Source organism: Gobius niger (assembly GCF_951799975.1).
Source record: "Gobius niger genome assembly, chromosome: 20".
Lineage (NCBI taxonomy): Eukaryota > Metazoa > Chordata > Actinopteri > Gobiiformes > Gobiidae > Gobius > Gobius niger.
Genome location: NC_136871.1, coordinates 524,595 through 544,750, shown reverse-complemented (window position 1 = coordinate 544,750; position 20,156 = coordinate 524,595). Strand labels below are relative to the sequence as shown.

The following is a 20,156-nucleotide window of genomic DNA, read 5'->3' as shown; positions in this document are numbered from 1 at the left end:
CCTTATAACTGCATTGTGAAGTAACTTCACTTATTGCTGTGATATTTATATTCCTTTTACTGCTAATGTTGCGTGGGCGCATTAGCTCAGAGAGAGGGGGCGGAGTTAATTAAATCGAAGCGTTGTGTCTTCCGGGTTTGCAAAATACCCCCAGACAACACATATATATCAGAAACAATGATTCTCCACAGTGGTAGAGGTACAATATATAGTTTACTTTGGCTGAAATACCAGGACACAGACCCTTTAAAGGTGCATTTGATCTGAGACCAGAGCACTTCCCAGCGTCACCACTGGGCGGTCTCGGGTCGACCCACCACGCGCTCCCACATGTGTGAAAGGACCTGACGCTGATGTGCACGTGAGTTTATCGCTCTTGTGTCGTGAGCACTGACTTGGAGGACACTTGGAGCCCGGCTTCATGGTGAGTCCTCGGGCCTGGACCACCTCCACCTCCAGGGTCCCGTTCCTCTCCATCAGACCGATCTCCACATCGCCTGCAGGGGGAGACGGAGAGCGGAAAGTCAACTTCCTGGTTTCAAATTCCAGTATTACATACACTTTCTGCTTGCTATTCTGGCGCCCTGAACATAAGCCAAGGACTTCAGATCAGCCACATCTCGTCATCTCCAAAAGGACAACTTCCACGGGACAGAATGTGCCGTTATTTTGGAGTGTGGCTGCGTAACTGTGAGGCTGAATCTGAGCCCAGTCCAGCTGGTTTCACTGTTTTCAGGCCAAGGACAGGCTCCGGACTGGGACACGACTGACCCACTTTAATCCAGGGCCAGCAAAGACACGGGAAGGAGGAAGAGCGGCGGACACGGGACAGAATTATTAATGCAGTTTAACATGAGCTTTATTTCACCTAAACTAAACGAGACTGTTTCTGTTTCTCTTTTTCAGATTTGGACTTGGTCAGAATTACTCAAACAAGGACGAATATTCTGAATTCCAGTCGTTGTAACTTGTCAAGATCAGGTTTTGTCGTGTGGATGTGACATGTTCTCAGTTTCTGTGAGTTCATTTGGATTTCACAGATACTAAACATGTACAACAGGGTCTCACCCATGGATGTCGTTGCTAACGTCTGGCGTCCCACGAACTGGGCCGGCCCCATCCCGTCCAGGAAGTCACTGAACTGGGCGTCGGAGGCCAAGCACATGCCGCTGTAGTTCAGACTGAGAAGAAACAGACGACAAAAACAGACAGTCATTAATGTGACAACATTACACTAAAGGAGAGACGTATCTTTCATCATGTTGGATTGAGAAAGTGAATTAAGATCATAAAGATCCATGTATTGAGAAAGTTCATGTTTATGTAACATTTAGTTTAGGATTAGTTTCCCGCCCTCACCTCTGGTCATGAGATCTGGGTCATGACCGACAGGGACAGTTACCCGGGAGGAGCTCGGAGTAGAGTCGCTGCTCCTTCATGTCTAAAGGAGCAGCTGAGGTGGCTCGGGCGTCTGTTCCGGATACCTCCTGGAGGTGTTCCAGGCATGTCCTAGTGGGACAAGGCCTCGTGGACCCAGGACACGCTGGAGGGACTATGGCCGTTTCTCAATACTCAAGAACACAAGTACGTTCTTGTGTGCTCGGCAAGTATGTACTTGCCGAGCACACAAGAAATATGGACTTGGGGAGAACGGGAGAACGCGTAACAGTTAGACGTATTGGAACAGTGCTCGTGTACTCGGGGCTTTCAACCAGCTGAGCTGTCACTTTCACCTGCGTGCGTTTAACTCCTCGGGAGAACGGCAAGAGGAGAAAAAACATATTTGCGGTATATGCATATGTAGTATATATATATATATATATATAATATATATATATATATATATATATATATATATATATATATATATATATATATATATATATATATATATATATATATATATATGTCTCCGAGCTGGCCTGGTGTGGCCCTGGGGTCGAGGTGTGCGTGGATCGGGAAGTCTGGGCCAGTGTTAATTTTGACAACATGTTTTATTTTAGTTTTAGTCTTTTGACTAAAATGTTATTTAATTTTAGTCGAGATTTAGTCTAAAAAAAACTTCTCAATTTTAGCCTAGTTTTATTAGACTAAATTTAAGACTAATTGAGTGGACTTTGCATTGATAATATGGATTCTAATCATATTTAATGTTGTTCCTCTGCTTCATGTTTCTGCTCCACATGAACAAAGCTCAGAGCTGATCCTTTAAACATGATCTGAGGCTCTTTCAGACGCTCAATACAAGTTTGGATGATTTTAGTCTCTCCTTTTCATTTTTATTTAGTCTGATTTTAGTCGACTCAAATATCTGGACATTTTAGTCACAGTTTTAGTCTCATGAGAAACTTTTCATTTAGTTTTAGTCCAATTTTAGTCACAAAAATATCACTTTGACTAAAATTAAGACTAAATATTTTAGTCGACGACATTAACACTGCTCCCCATTTACATTAATGACTCATTCAAGAGAGACTCCATGATATCCTCCCACAGAGCATGTTCCAAAACAGGACATTTTTTGCAAATTTTGCCGGTGTCTGAGTTTCCTCTTGTTTCAACCAAAATCATGCACAATAGGTGAATGTAGGGATGAAAAAAACAAGTCGCACAATGAAGTCCTTCTGAAGAATAAAAAAGGAGTGTGTTTTTCCCGGTGTAGGGGGTGCAGATGTGTGCAGATGTGTGGAGATGTGTGGAGGGTAAAGGAGTCACGAGCTAAACTCATTTATCAGTCGTGTCCCCAAACTGCCCACCCCGCGCCTATTTTAGACCCACTTCAGACGCTCACAATCAGGGCACGGCGCTCTGGAGGGGCCACTGCAGATCCACTGATATACACGGGCAGGCACGGGGGGGGGGGGGATCCATATACATGCACAGGCAGGGGGGGGGGGGCGTCCAGGCGAAAGCAGGGGGGGGGGGGCGTCCAGGCAAAAGCAGCTCCTCTGTGATCATGTTAACGCTTTTATTACAGAGCGTCAACCCAAACACGAAACAGTTTGATTCTGTTTTCCGAGTGTTTTGGGTCAGGATGGAGATTTAAAACAAAGCCTAATCTTCACAATAAGGTGTTTAATTGTTATGTATTTAAATGGGAAATTGTAAATTCAAGGGCAGTTTGTTTTTTGGTATTGCTGAGAACAATAATGGCACCTACACACAGCACATTTCCTGGGTGGAAAGCGAAGAGGAAGCAGCGAGTTTGTAGCACGCCACGCCTCTGCCGACCCCTTTTTTTCTCCAAGCGACTCCCTCAAAAGCCCCCCCTGGTCTTGAACAGCACTGTTCCCAGGCAGAACATTGGGGCCCTCCCCCTCTGTTGAGTCCTCTGAGTTAGCCTTGTTACGCTCTTCACGCGCTCATTCACAGACCGAGAGGTGAAGAAGGAAGTCATGGAGATTCTGCTTTGGACAGAAAGTGTATGAATGTCGTAGGCGGCGGCAGACCTCGAGTTTCACCCTCACAACGGCACTCGATTCATCTAATACAATGTGATGATGTCATAATGTCAGGTGGAGGGCGGGGCCAATGCAACTCTGTGGGACAATTACAGTTTTTGTCAGAAAAAGAAAATTGGATTGGATTCACAAACCTGATGTTATTTTTATGTCTGAGAGTCTTTTCTACTGGACAACATCACACGCAGGTTTTTCAATATTGTCTCCACTTTTTGGCGCTGTTCGGAGAACACCTACTGCTGAAAACGTAATATTTACTAAAGTCACTACTTCCAGGGTTAGCGTAGCTGCTGCGCCGTTAGCATTTATCCCCGCTAACCCGGATGTTTTGGTAAATATTTTATAGCTGTAGGTAAAAATGTACAGCCAAGTAAGCCTAATGCTCAACAGTCTGCCTTTAGAACGAGTTCATGAAAACACATTTCTTGGAGTTATAATTGATCATGATCTAAATCGGAAGTCACAGATTAATAATATCAGAATGAAATTATCAAAAGCAATCGCGATATTATATAAATCCAGATCTATTTTAAACAAAGAGAGCTTCATTCTTATATATAACTCATTAATCATGCCATATATCACGTATTGTTTAGAAATTTGGGGAAACACCTATAAATCAAACACAAAAAAAGGCAATAAGACTCATCACATTCTCAACCTACAACCAAGCAACCCATTCCCTGTTCATAAAGCTGCAAACACTGAAATTCTATGATTTTGTAGATTTGTACACAATAAAAATGATGTTCAAAGTAAAAAATAAACATGTTCCCCGTCAGACAGAGCCGGTGTGAGCTCAGAGGAGACGTTTGTAAAGAAAACATTTCAAACATGGGATTCTGTGTTTCCGTTAAAGGGGTCGATCTCTGGAGTGACTGTACAGAGGATCTCACATCATGTCCCTCCCTCTTCCACCTAAAGCAGGCGTGTCCAAAGTGCGGCCCGGGGGCACATCATCAGAGAAATGTAATAATTCTACACAATTCTAGCTGAACAACTAAACTTTTACTGTGAGACGGAGCTGCATGAAGATTTTGAGCAGAAATAAAGGTGTGGGCGCGATTTAAACCTCTGCTAGTCAAAGGTTTTGCGGCACTAACTGTGTCAGGCATATCAGGGACAGGAAGTGAATCGGAGCTAGCGAACGCTGGAGAATCGGGGCTACGGTGTTTAGCGCATGCGCAGCCTCGCATGTTTACGGCAGCTCTTTGATACTTTATTGATCTCACAGATGGAGAAAGTGTTAATTAGGCAATGTGTAAATTATGTCGTCTATATTTATGTAAAATACATTGAAATAAATAATTGTAATGATGATGATAGAAATGATAATAACGATTATGAAAGATTTGACAAAGCAACAGAACAACAAGTTGTAAATTGTGTATATTTATAGAAAATACAAATAAACCAAATAATGATGATGATGATGATGATATAAATTATAATGATTATAAACGATCAGATTTAACTAAACAACAACACAACAATTGGCTATTTACAAAATGTACAATCTATGACAATATTTATAGGCCTATATATTTACACACAGGGCAGCCAAATATAAGATTTAAATAGGTTAGTTCCTCATAAAGCCATTCTTTTCAGCGAAAAAACGCGAAAGAAAACCTCCTCGTGGGTAGTTTGCATCTATATGACTGGAATAAGCGGAAAAACAATTAAAATTATAAGTAGATATGGTTTAAACACATAAATTGTACCGATCATAAAAATATTAATACATTTTAAAGCCGGTCGAACTTCACGGCTGTAAGAGACGCATGCGCAGAAGTACTAAATATATTGTGCTGAGTTAAAACAAACTTCTTTCAAAACAGTACTTTTGATTTTTATTAAAATGATGTTATACAAAGCATTATGTCTGTGTCAAGTTATTTTTTTTATTCGACTCCAACATATTAATCACTGTCTTCTTCCTGTCCCCGATGTGCTGCCACACTAACCACCGAACTACGGCCCTTCACCCTGTGTACGCCTCAGTATGGCCCCCCAGGAAACAAGTTTGGACACCCCTAACCTAAAGAGAATGTATAAAAGTATTATAGTTGAAGAATACTTTAATTCTGTTTACTAGTTTGTTTAAGACTGTCAACTTACTTTAGAAAAAATATATATATAATAAAATAAAATCCTTTTGAATGTTTGATGTTATGTTAGAAAGTTCAACAAAAACACGTGCTGTAATAAAAAAAAAAAAAACAAGGGTAAATAAGCATTAGCTTCAGCTTGTACCTTTTCGGCCATTTTGTATGTTATGTTATGAAGACTTAACTGAATGTAAATCTTTTGTCATAATTTTGACCGAATAAACTGAAAGTGAACTGAACTGAGGTGCAGCATTTTTGGCTAATGGTTCTGATAAATAAGTCTGTTCAGTAACTCTCTGTTGAGTTTCAGAAATATGGATTGTGGTATTGAAGAGTTTTTTGTCGTTTAATTGTCGCACATCTTTGGACCCGGAAGTCGAGCTGTGACGTCACCACTTAACAAACGCACACTGCAAAAAGAAATTAACTCGTATAAACATCTCAATTTGAGCTCAATAATCCACATTTTAGTTGTTGTGACTGGTTAAGAAGTTGTTGGGCGTTTGTCCCGGATTATTTCACTTGTTCTGAGATGTTTCTGACTCGTTTCGATACATTTCGTCCTTATTTCAGGTCATTTTCTTTGCCAATGGGGAAAGAAAAACGGTCTTATCTCATTGGCAATTTTACTTTCTTATTTCAAGCGAGATTTACCCGAGAACTGGTGTGAAATGTCCTCAAACAAGCAAAGCAAACTCGGTCCGATCAGGAAAAGTGTCTAAATGAGTGAAAACCGCTCAAAACAAGAAACATTTCCTCAATTCAAGTCATTTAAGACAATGCTTGATATTTACTTTTTGTCGTGCATTGACTGAAAACTAGAATCTCACACTGTTCCTGCTGTAGCTCAACATAACCTGCTGTGACTACCTGAAGAAGACAGACTTTGGAAGAACTTTTGCGACCGACTTTTCCTCGTTCCCCTTCACTGTCCCGTCTCTGCGCTTCAGTCCAGGTTCAGATCATCAGAGTGCTTTGGTGGCACCGGGCCAGGCTCCGGTTATTTCACCGTCCAAACACACACAGTAAACATGAGGCTGAGGTCCCGGCTGTGACCGGCGGCCATTACAGTAACAACACGAGTGACAAAAGCACGAGGAAAGAACTGCTTCAAACACATAACCCAGACTGATCTACAAGTAACTCAATAATACAGTTTAAAATCCAATGAAAATATAAGAATAAAGATGGATCAAATATAAAAATATGAATCAATAACAAAACAAGTAAATAAAAAATATAAATTAATTAATCAATAACAAAATATGTAAATTAAAATATGAATAAATGAATAAATAACAAAACAAGTAGATTAAAAAATATGAATAAATGTGTCAATAACAAAATATGTAAATTCATAAATCACACAATAAGTAAATTAAAATATATTTAAAAAGTATTAAAAAGTTAATGCATAAAAATATATAAAGTATGAATGAAATATGAATACATAAAAAGTAAATAAGTAAAACATAATAAATAAATCATTCAAAAATAGCCAAAGCCATAAATGCAAAATAAACAAATAAAATATAATAAAACAAATAATAAATAATTTAAAAATATAAATACAACATGTAGTGTATGGTTCCCAGGACGGCCAAGCGTTTGAGTTGGATTTTGGAATTGCCCATATATGGTCATACTCAAAGCAGCCAGAGGGAAAACGAGAGAATCTGAACTTTCTCCCGTTTCTCCACCGTCACTTACGACAAATCATGAAGATATTTTTCTACCAAGTAAAGACACAGAAACATGGACAGACCATAAGTACTTAAACAACGGACAATGCTAACCAGGAAACCTAGCGTTAGCTTCATGCTACATATGCTAATGTTAGCTACGAGGGCCGTTTTATCTCTTCTCCTGAACACGTATGTATTTGTGTGTGATAAATATGTTCAAAATCACCAGAAAGCAGAGCCGTGGGAAGATGTTTTAGTTAGGGGCAAAATACTGTTTCTGTGCTTAAATCCTATTTATTAACCTCTTAACTCCCGCCTGAACCGAGAGCATTTTCTCCAGTTCAGCTTTACCCAAATCCTGTAGGCCAGTGTAACGCCTCATTTGAAAGATCTACAAAACTAAATGGATCTTTTTCCTCACGGCAGATTTTTTTTCATCACTTTTTTTTGTTGGGCAGTCGACTCATTTTTGTCAAAGTTTTGTGACTTTTTTGTCACTTTTTCGTCAAATTATTCACATTTTTTTTTGTCAAATTTTTATCACTTTTTCGTCCTTTTTTTCTCAATTTTTTGTCAAATTTTTGTCCATTTTTGTAATTTTTTTGTAATTTTTTTATATTTTATTTGTAAATTTTTCATCTATTTTTTCTCAATTTTTCGTCAAATTTTTGTCAGTTTTTGTCCATTTTTTGTCCATTTTTATAAATTTTTTGTAAATTTTTTTGTAAATTTTTTGTAAATTTTTTTGTAAATTTGTCATCTATTTTTTCTAATTTTTTTGTCAAATTTTTCTCACTTTTTTGTCCATTTTTTCTCAATTTTTCATCAAATTTTCCTCACTTTTTCATAAAATCTTTGTCCATTTTTTGTAAATTCTTTCTCACATTTTCATCCTTGTTTTCGTCTCAGTTTTGTTGCTATTTTCACACCTTTTTTCCAGAAGCTTTTGGATTGGGGTAAAGCTGGAGAAAATGTGCTCGGTTCAGGTGGGAGTTAAGGGGTTGATATTGCCTGCAGTTCAGAAACTATCCACCAGGGGGTGCTGCAGCGCCCTCAGCACCCTGGGTTCCCACGGCCTTGCCAGAAAACGTATAAAAGATAATAAGGGGTGAGAGATTTGGGCTGGGCTGGATTTTTAATAGGCCCAGAGCGCCCTCTGCAGGTTGACGTGGGAATGAAACAAGTCGATGAACACGTTGAACTGCTCAGAGCTTTTACTACGCAACATAATCCAGGAAATACCGATCAGAGCGCTTTAGTAGTAGAAGAAGAAAGACCAAAAATAGGCTCTTGTTTTTGGATTTACATTTACAAATGTGACAAAATGTGACAAAAAATGACAGAAAAATGACTAAAAAATGACAAAAATGTGACAAAAATGTGACAAAAATGTGACAAAAAAATGAAAAAAAATGGAAAAAATGAAAAAAAATGTGACAAAAAAAATGACTAAAAATGTGACAAAAAAATGAAAAAAAAATGAAAAAAATGAAAAAAAATGAAAAAAATTGAAAAAAAATTGGGAAAAAATGAAAAAAATGACCAAAAAAAAGAAACAAAAAATGACAAAAAAATGACAAAAAATGACATAAAATGACAAAAAATGTGACAAAAAATTGAGAAAAAATTGTCAAAAATGTGACAAAAATGTGACAAAAAAATGAAAAAAAATGGAAAAAATGAAAAAAAATGTGACAAAAAAATGACTAAAAATGTGACAAAAAAATGAAAAAAAAATGAAAAAAATGAAAAAAAATGAAAAAAATTGAAAAAAAATTGGGAAAAAATGAAAAAAATGACCAAAAAAAAGAAACAAAAAATGACAAAAAAATGAAAAAAAATGACATAAAATGACAAAAAATGTGACAAAAAATTGAGAAAAAATTGACAAAAATTGACAAAAAATGTGACATAAAATGACAAAAAAATGACCAAAAAAAAGATGGAAAAAAATCTGATGATGATTTAAGTTTTCACCTAAGCTCGGTCTCCCTACGGTCACTCATTAAACCTGCCAGCCTTGTAGCTCTGACCTCTACAAACATGTCCTGAAATGTGTCTCCTGTATTAGCTCAGGCCTATGTGATATCACAAAGCCATCTGCGCCGCATCAATATCCATTACATTCATTCCCCTTGATCCCTGAAAATCCTATAAAAAATCATATACATCGCTCTTTAGATCAGGCCATAACGCTGTGAAACTAAATGAATATTTAACCCTAATCCAGCGGCTGTGGGTGATGACAGTTCGTTCATGTGTGAGAGAATCAGACCTGGCTGTTATGTAAGTGCAGATTATCGACTTCAGCAGCAGCAACAGTAGGTTCTGACACTCGCAGTGGCAGAATCCGCACTGTACACTGAGCCACGCGAGGGGCTGTCACTCCGCCCGGGAGGTTAGAACCGGCCCTGGCTGTCACTCCGCCCGTGAGTTTAGAACCGGCCCTGAGGGGGGTTTGTTTTCGAGCAGGTGCCGCCACTTTAACCCTTTAACTCCCACCTGAACCGAGCACATTTACTCCCCGATCCAAAAGCTTCTGGAAGAAAGGTAAAAAAAAAAGGTAGGAAATAGCGACAGAACTGAGACGAAAACAAGGATGAAGATGTGACAAAGAAGTGAGAAAACTTTGACAAAAATGTGACAAAAAAATGACCAAAAAATTTACAAAAAAATTAGGAAAACAAATGTGACAAAAAATGTGACAAAAAGTGAAAAAAAGACAAAAAATGTGACAAAAAATGTGACAAAAAAATGAAAAAAAAGACAAAAAAAAAGACCAAAAAAATTGACAAAAATGTGACAAAAAAGACAAAAAATGAAAAAAAAAAATACCAAAAAAAAGACAAAAAAAGACAAAAAATGTGACAAAAAAAAGAAAAAAAAAGAAAAAAAACACAAAAAACACCAAAAAAAAGAAAAAAAATGTGACAAAAAATGAAAAAAAAAAAAAAAAAAAAAGAAAAAAATGAAAAAAAAGACAAAAAACGTGAGAAAAAAAAGACAAAAAAAATTGACAAAAATGTGACCAAAAAAGACACAAAATGTGGAAAAAAAAGAAAAAAAAACAAACAAAAAATGTGGAAAAAAAAGAAAAAAAAAAGAAAAAAAATGTGACAGAAAATGTGACAAAAAATGAAAAGATGGAAAATCTGATGACGTGAGGAAAAAGATCCATTTAGATGAGTTTTGTAGATCTTCGCTTTCAAATGAGGCGTTACACAGGCCTACAGGATTTGGGTAAAGCTGACCTGGAGAAAATGCTCTCGGTTCAGGCGGGAGTTAAGAGGTTAAGATCCTGCAGTATCCAGTCATGATCGAGTCCCTCCTGCTTCGTGACTCACGGTGTTTGTGGAGAACATTCGGACTGAACAGAGACTCAATATAGGTCAAAGCTCGTCATTTCAGATTGATTTTTTAAGCAGAACCCGTGCTGTGTCAGGACTGGGTCTTGATTGAAATGACTGTTGCCACATCAGGGTTTTATGCGTCTCATTTAAAGGAACAGGCCACCGTTTTTCCACACTGACATATTTTAATCATTTTGCATTTGAAATACCTTATATTTGAGCAGCATCAGCCTCGTGGTTGTATAAGCTACGCGGCGGCGGAGTGATCTGCGAGAAAATAGTCCCTCAGAATGCGATCATTCATGTGATGCAGGTCAGTTATATTCCAAACATGACTCTATGGACACAGACATGTATATGGTTAGTCTGGTGTTAGACGTGATTTGCCTCAGGTGCTCTGTGGGTCACACTGTGTTTAATGCAGGCTAGCTGATACCATAGACATGCACTAGCCTTGCATTAGCCTAGCGCCACAAAACTCTTGAACTGCATGAATTACACACAAAAAAATCAGAAATCAGCAACACTCTGGATAACTAGGAAATGAGGCCCTGTGTCAAACATCCTGAAATATCCCTTTAAAGAAGCTTTTGGATTTGGGAGAAGTGGTGATTAAGAGTCAACCAGAAATGCTTAAATGAAGTGAAACAGAAACGCCAGCTCTGTTTGGATGAGGGAACAACACTGTAATGTGGTAAACATTTTGCAGGTGTCCTTTGTTATATTTGATATATATTTGATTCAGCGATGGCAAAATCCACATGAAACTCACAAAACTCTCTTCGCGTCTTTTTTGTCACTTTTTCGTCAAATTATTCACATTTTTTTTGTCAAATTCGTATCACTTTTTCGTCCTTTTTTTGTCCATTTTTTGTCAATTTTTGTCAATTTTTTGTAATTTTTTAATAATTTTTTTGTAAATTTTTCATCTATTTTTTCTCAATTTTTCATCAAATTTTGTCAGTTTTTTGTCCATTTTTTGTAATTTTTTGTAAATTTTTTGTAAATTTTTTGTAAATTTTTTGTAAGTTTTTTGTCACTTTTTCGTCCATTTTTCTTAATTTTTTGTCAAATTTTCCTCACTTTTTCATAAAATCTTTGTCCATTTTTTGTACATTTTTTGTCACTTTTTCGTCAATGTTTTCTCAATTTTCTCACATTTTCGTCCTTGTTTTCGTCTCAGTTTTGTCGCTATTTTCACACCTTTTTCCCAGAAGCTTTTGGATTGGGGTAAAGCTGGAGAAAATGTGCTCGGTTCAGGTGGGAGTTAAGGGGTTAATATTGCCTGCAGTTCACAAACTATCCACCGGGGGAGTGCTGCAGCGCCCTCAGCACCCTGGGTTCCCACGGCCTTGGGAGAAAACGTATAAAGGATAATAAGGGGTGAGAGATTTGGGCTGGGCTGGATTTTTAATAGGCCCGGAGCGCCCTCTGCAGGTTATCGTGGGAATGACACGTAGAACTGCTCAGAGCTTTTACTACGCAACATAATCCAGGAAATACTACATTTTGCATGTGTCCTTTGTTATATTTGATATATATTTGACTCAGCGATGGCAGAATCCACATGAAACTCACAGAACTCTCTTCACGTCTTTCCCCGACAGTCGAAAAGATGAATAATAACTTTTCCCCTGCACAATCGGTCTCACATTAACAATAACCCGATGTTCTCATTTGCCGCCGCTCGTCCGTTCCTAATAAAATGACACTGACCGACGGGAAGCGGCTTGATTCGATTTCCCAGAATGCATTGTGCTACGATTTAATCACATGTTCATTTTGGCTAATTGAGTAGCAGGTTATTTATTAGCGCGCGGAACAAAGGAGGGACATTAACGCTGGATGAAACAGAATCCAAACTTTAACAAGATTAGTTCATGAAAGCGAGAGCCAAATGTGCACTTAAGTAAGAAGTGGCCCGTCCTTCCCCGAGTCTAAACATTCACCATTTGTTACTCATTTATAAGCAGCTATTTAGTGATTACCTTCATTGTTCTGTCAGTAAATAAGTTTACACTCAGTTATACAACATGCCCAAACCGTTTTCTGAAACTGAACCATTTCTGACTCATCCCTGACCTTGACCAGACCAACATGCTATACATGCTATATCTGTTTATTTAGCATTTCCTCAGTATGGATTAGTTTTACAGATGAATTAAACCCATAGGCATAAAGCGGCTTAAAGTTACAGGCCAGTGTTTTTCCACACTGAGATATGTTCTTACCTGAGCTGTGACGAGTTCTTTAGGACCTGTCTGATCTTCAGTCACGTAAACACAGCGCAGACGGCGTTAGCATTTAGCCTCTCCCTCTCTCCTCTATAGCTCCAAAACAGGTCAAGATAGAAGCTACCAAGCTCTTCCACGTTTCCCCTATTTAAATATGGTTACGTGAAGTGTTCCACTACAAAGTATAATTACACACAATTAAACAATGTGGATTTTCTAAGCGGATAAAAGGGGGGACTATAATGTAAGGCGTAATAATACCAGGAGTAGTTTGGCATCCGCGCAGTAAAGTGAAGATTACTGCGCGGATTTCAAACTTGTGTTTTTTTGTCATTTTTTGTACCAAATATTGTCATTTTTTTGGTCATTTTTGTGTGTTTTTTTTTTGTCATTTTTTGTGTTTTTTTTGTCATTTTTTGTGTGTTTTTTTGTCATTTTTTGTGTTTTTTTTAGTCATTTTTTAGTGTTTTTTTGTGCGTTTTTTGTCATTTGTTGTGTTTTTTTTTGTCATTTTTTTATGTTTTTTTTGTCATTTTTTGTGTTTTTTTGTCACTTTTTTTGGTCATTTTTTGTGTTTTTTTGTCATTTTTTTTTGTCATTTTTTGTGTTTTTTTGTCATTTTTTGTCATTTTTTGTCATTTTTTGTCATTTTTTTGTCAATTTTTTTGTCATTTTTTTGTCATTTTTTGTCATTTTTTTGTCATTTTTTTGTCATTTTTTGTCATTTTTTGGTCATTTTTTGGTCATTTTTTTATCATTTTTTATCATTTTTTTGTCATTTTTTTGTCATTTTTTGTCATTTTTTGGTCATTTTTTTGTCATTTTTTTATCATTTTTTATCATTTTTTTGTCATTTCTTTGTCATTTTTTTGTCAATTTTTTTGTCAATTTTTTTAGTCAATTTTTTTAGTCATTTTTTTGTCAAATTTTTGGTCAATTTCTTTAAAGGAACAGGCCAGCGTTTTTCCACACTGAGATATGTTCTTACCTGAGCTGTGACGAGTTCTTTAGGACCTGTCTGATCTTCAGTCACGTAAACACAGCGCAGACGGCGTTAGCATTTAGCCTCTCCCTCTCTCCTCTATAGCTCCAAAACAGGTCAAGATAGAAGCTACCAAGCTCTTCCACGTTTTCCCTATTTAAATATGGTTACGTGAAGTGTTCCACTACAAAGTATAATTACACACAATTAAACAATGTGGATTTTCTAAGCGGATAAAAGGGGGAACTATATTGTAAGGCGTAATAATACCAGGAGTAGTTTAAACACAATTGTGGCAAAATAAAGCCTTTTGTCTATTTCTGAAGTCCGGTCAAACATTCATACAACCGCTGCGGCTTCACCTGCTGCTGCTGCGAATGCAAAGCCCGCGGTTTAGCGTGTTTCCCAGAGCATGTCCAGGTCCTTCACACACACATGTTTCCCAGAGCATGTCCAGGTCCTTCACACACACACGTTTCCCAGAGCATGTCCAGGTCCATCACACACACATGTTTCCCAGAGCATGTCCAGGTCCATCACACACACATGTTTCCCAGAGCATGTCCAGGTCCTTCACACACACATGTTTCCCAGAGCATGTCCAGGTCCGTCACACACACAGCTGTACGTGAGGCCGCAGATCAATACCGTTCTCATAAAGCCTGATTGGTCGCTGTTTGTTGACCCGCGGCTTAGTCACAGGAGGCTCATCTCAGGCTTTTCAATCAGGGCCCGAGCCAAACCCACCACAACCGGATCTTTAGAGGAAGATGGAAGCGAGAGGGAGAGGAGGGGATATCAGGCAGGACTCCACCTTCTGTTCTTTCACAATGGGCTGCAGAGTTAAAGGGATGTTTCAGGATGTTTGACACAGGGCCTCATTCCCTCGTTTTCCAGAGTGTTGCTGATTTCTGGAGATATTTTTTTTTGTTATTCATGCAGTTCTTATATTTGAAGAGTTTCGTGGCGCTAGGCTAGTGCAAGGCTAGTGCATGTCTATGGTATCAGCTAGACATGTATATGGTTAGTCTGGTGTTATCAGTGATTTGCCTCAGGTGCTCTGTGGAGCGGGTCACACTGTTTTTAATGCAGGCTAGCTGATACCATAGACATGCACTAGCCTAGCGCCGCAAATATAAGAACTGCATTTTTTTTTTTTTAGACACAACACCTGAACAAATGTAAGATGAAATTATCTCCAAATCCTTCAAAGTCTGTCTAAGTTTCACCTGTTCAAAGCTCAGGACCGGATCCCACTGATCAGTCGTCAATACATTCATTACGTTCACGATTAACACAGCGACGAGGCAACGGCAGACACGGATCAGCATCAGCGGCTCTTTGTGCGGACCAATATTTACTCATAAATCTCCAGCGGTGAGAGGGAAAAGTCATTAACGCCGCGCCTGTCATGAAACATCTCCGCGCCCGAGGGATATACGGATGTTATTATCTGTCTCCCCCCCAAAAAAACAACCTGTGACAGAGCAACGCTATTCCAAACAGAGGAAGACGGCAAAACAGGAAGTGGAGAGGGGGGGGGGAGTGAAGGGCGGGGGGGGGATACTCATTTGCATTTTGGAGCAGGGCCATAAAGCGCCGCCGTCCCCGGGCTTATAATAAGGATTGGAGCTCCCGAAATAAATGAGATATTAATATTCATGGGAGGAGAGTGAGTGATGCAACTGTCTGTCTTTGCTCGGTTATGTAACAGTGAAGAGGCTCAGCGGGGGGAGGACTCCAGGGGGGGGGGACGGGGGAGCGGGAGGCCGGCCCACACGGAGGCCGCCATCTTGGGACAGTCAGACTCTCAGGGCCATCGAAGGTTTCCAGATCCTGCTCCTGTCCAGACCTGGTGTGTTCGTGGTGTGGACGGTCCCACATGGTGCTGTTATGTAGAACAAGGCCGTGGGAACCCAGGGTGCTGAGGGCGCTGCAGCACTCCCCTGGTGGATAGTTTGTGAACCGCAGGCAATGTTAACGCCTTAACTCCCACCTGAACCGAGCACATTTTCTCCAGCTTTACCCCAATCCAAAAGCTTCTGGAAAAAAGGTGTGAAAATAGCGACAAAACTGAGACGAAAACGAGGATGAAAATGTGACAAAAGTGAGAAAACATTGACGAAAAAGTGACAAAAAATGTACAAAAAATGACTAAAATTTGACAAAAAAGTGAGAAAAATTTGACGAAAAACTACGGAAAAAATGGACGAAAAATTGATAAGAATTTGACAAAAAATGACAAAAAATTTACAAAAAAATGAGAAAAAATTTACGAAAAATTGCGGGGGGAAAAGGACCACAAAGTGATAAGAGTTTGACAAAAAACTGAGAAAAATTTGACGAAAAATTTAGAAAAAATTGACGAAAAATTGAGGAAAAAAGTGACAAAAAAGGCACGAAAATTTGACAAAAACGAGTCGACTGTCCAACAATAAAAGTGATGAAAAAAAATCTGACGTGAGGAAAAAGATCCATTTAGTTTTGTAGGTCTTTCAGATGAGGCGTTACACTGGCCTACAGGATTTGGGTAAAGCTGAACTGGAGAAAATGCTCTCGGTTCAGGCGGGAGTTAAGAGGTTCATAAATAGGATTTAAAGGGTATCTAACCCCCCCTTCCAGAGGCTCAGTCTGAGAGTGTCAGATTTGAAAATCTCAACAGAAAAGGGGCGTTGCCTGGAGGACTAAGGGGCACGCGGGAGGGGTGAGGGGTGGGAGGGGTTTCGGGGTCTGATTGACAGGCCTGAGTCATTTGACTAACGATGCACTCGCAACGCTCCTCGTAAACAAAGTTCGAGCACAGCGAGCTAACTTATTTAGCAACATGGTGAGACAGCTCTACAGCTCTCTCTACACAGGACAGGCATCGTGGCAGACAGCGGCCTTGTACCCGAGACTGCTCTGAGGCGCGGGGTTATTTTATTAGTGATTCCGCTGTCATTTACAAAGCTAACGGCTTAGCATTGAGCAAGATCGATGTTAGCATCGCAGCTAAGGGACCAAACGTAACTGTCCTGGCTACTTTCAGAATCTACCGATCTATTTTAGATGTAGACTTTTCACTGTGGTCTACATAAACATTGCAGATGTATCTCAGTGTCCCAAGCAGAGAATGTGTGAGGTATAGAGACTTGATTATATGTATTACAAAGCTTTATTTTATTTCTCTCACAGCAAAGTGCACAAAACATGTCACATAAAAAAAAAAATATTGTGCAAGAACACTGTCCTAGAAATAGTTTTCGGTTGGTCATTGAAGATAAAGCAGATAAATCATCCATGTTTATCTAAAGGCTTAACTAAGGGTCTGTAACATTAGGCTCTTGGGTCCACAAAGTCATTTCTATTACTACATTTAGTGAATTACAGGTTTAACCAATGTAACACACGCACTGAACTACCACTAAATGATGAGTAAAGGCTATAATAAAGTCTTTACACGTATGCTTATTTAGTTGAAATAGTGAAAATGATAGATCTTATTTTTTTGGTAAGTTTTCTTACTTAATTTTGTACTTCCTGGCTTTTACAACATTGCAATTACCCAATGCAATTTTTCTTTTGTTAATCTTACTACGACAATATCAATCAATCAATAATGACAGTTTATATTTCATTTGAGGATCAAGCTGCATGTGGTACTCTATTCACTTAGTCTACCTAGATGTGTGCAATAAACAAATTGAACAAATACAATTTAAATTAATACTTGCCATACAATATCGAACTTGACTGTTTAATACTTAATTTATGGAATCAGAACTAGAACACACTGAACTGAATTTTTAAATGTGGCTCGATCATCCATCAAACTTTGATACGCCTTTTAGATTGATATAATTACAGTTTTGAGGGGAAAAGGCATTAAAAACATAGCAGTAAAGCTGAATTCTTGCATCCACAGTTGAGCTACAGGATGGCTTAAATTAACCAAGTAGCAGTAGCTCATGTACAGTATGCTGCATGCATACATGCAGGTCTTCTCAATGCACGGGAGACAAAGTTGACTTCTTATGGCTATACAGTTGTTGGGTTGCAGGTTAGTGTTCTAAAGGCCTATAATGTTATATAGAGGTACAATTATTTCATTTTTGAGGAAATGTTTGGTCTTGTATAAGAAAGATAATGGACCCAGTGACTGAAATTAGTGATCATTTTTGTAATTCATACATTTATTTTTTTGGCTGCAACTTGTGAAAGTGTAATGCAGTTAATATGAAAAACTGGTTCCTGCCTCCCCACTGGGGAGTGTGACATCACATTTTAGAACCTGCAACCCAGCAATACCAACTAAAATAATTACACATGCACCATTAAGTTTTCAGCTTCTAGAGACAAAGTGGTGCTGGTTCTACCTCACCAAACCATCCTGTGAAATATCTGACAGAAACAGCTAAAGGCTTCATTTTGTTCTTGGATTGCTGATCAGTGTCTACAATTAAATCTTGCATGGAACATTGATTTCATCTACTATGTTGTCCAGTGGCATGTCAGCTTATAGAATTCTTCATATTGCAATGTTTACTCCCATCGTTCTATATGTGGTTGGCGACTGTCCTTGTCCAATGTGCCTCCATTTCCAGAAACATTCTTTCTTTGCCCGATAGAGAGGTCGTCTGAAAATGTGAATTGAAATGCTATAAAAAAAATTAAAAAACACACAAAGACATGAATTACTTTAAAAGGGAAGTCTGTCATCAATATACTGATCAAATGCATCACCGTGTGATCCGATACATACAGTGGACATGAAGAATGGTTTGCATGCATTTTCTCCACCTCTTTCTCCACCTCTGACTCTGCATGGACAAGAAAAGTCTGTTACAACTCAGCATACATTTTTGCGTGCAAGATGTGTTAGCATCATTCTAATTTACATGTAAAATATAGTCCTCAATAAGGCAAAAAACTGTTTTCAATGAGAAGAAATATAAACCACTTGGGGAAATAGTAATATAAACAAAATGATAGGTGTCAACAAATGCATTTATTGGTCAACACTAAAAACGATTCTCCCACTTACTGGTGTAAAATACAATACTCCTATGCTACATTTGTTAGAATTTTAATGCGAGTTGAGCAATATTGTGATGTGCTCACCTACAGGTACTTATGACAGTTCAAATGAGTGGCCAGTCCTGTCTTGCACACACCTCAAGCTGGAAAATCCAGAAAACCACTCATACACGGGCTTTTTTCATCCACTGGACTTTGGTTCATGGTTAGCCACTGCTCTCAGGCAACACAGTCTGCATTCTGAAAAGATTTTGTTCCATACTGCCAGGCCAGTCTGAAAATATAATAATGCATATTCCACAGTCAATCCATAATCATCTGAGAATTCTAATGGTAACTGGTGCATTATTTCCCTGTAATCGCACAGTTCGTCTGAAAATCATCTTCTATATCACTCCACTGCAGCAATTTCCACAGTAATGATTAAAAATTAAGCTACTATTGTTGTGGAAGTCGCTTTAGATAAATCATCTGAAAAAACTGACTCTGCGTTGTGCAGTAAACCTGTGTAATACACAGCTTCTTGTTGTTTAATCCTTACTTATTCTACATTTGCTAAACTAGCACTATAGTCTAGCATTATAAACTAGCTATGTAATCTACGTAATATATTTGCCACACAAAATTATCAAGCCAAAACTTAACATGCTCACCTTATGTCCTCTTGAAAAATCTGGACCTGTGCCTGCTCACAGCCTCCTGCTTGTCTGGCCTCTCATACTGGGCACAGAGTGGTTCAGGCACAGGTACTTTGTCTGTGTGCTCCTGGTATGGGAGAGGATCCTCCACCACACTTTCAAACAGCAGGGCCATTAGTTGGTCAATATAGACTGTAAACAAAGCACAAAACATTTGTCTTTGTAAAAGCATTGGTTGTGTTGTTTTTAATGTGACATACCTGAGGTAGCTCTGGTCTTCAAGGCTCGCACGGTGTAGTCGCCACGTTTGTACTTTGGGTACACTATCGCATACCGCAGTACACCTTCAAGTGTTGTAGCATGTGACCTTGTAGCATTTTCATTGTAGTGCAGGGCAGCAATTTGCAACCTACAACATTTTTAGGTACAGATTCACACAACATTTTTTTTTTTTTAAATGTATGTATGTATTACCTTGCTAACATTCCTCTGAAGGAGAAGCCTGCACTTTTGGGGGAGAACCTAATTATCAGGCTGTGGAAGGCCTCAAGGGTTGACGTGTGGTACACCGGGCTGATTTTCTCCACATCCTTCACAAAGCGTGGAGCCAACACAATGTCACTGAGCCTCTCACATGCTGCTGTGCCTACAGAGTAAATTACCATGACATAATTGTAAA

At 38.6% G+C, this 20,156-nt stretch overlaps 1 protein-coding gene across 1 annotated transcript in view; it reads right to left on the bottom strand.

Moving 5' to 3' along the window:
- The window catches only part of rims4 (regulating synaptic membrane exocytosis 4), a 94,203-nt gene that overhangs the window by 33,329 nt on the left and 40,718 nt on the right, over positions 1–20,156 (bottom strand). The window contains exons 3-4 of the mRNA XM_079579341.1: positions 1,069–1,181; positions 396–497 (exon numbers count right to left, since the gene is read on the bottom strand). Of these exons, the coding sequence (XP_079435467.1) occupies positions 396–497; positions 1,069–1,181 (215 nt within the window). The remainder of the gene's footprint in view (positions 1–395; positions 498–1,068; positions 1,182–20,156) is intronic.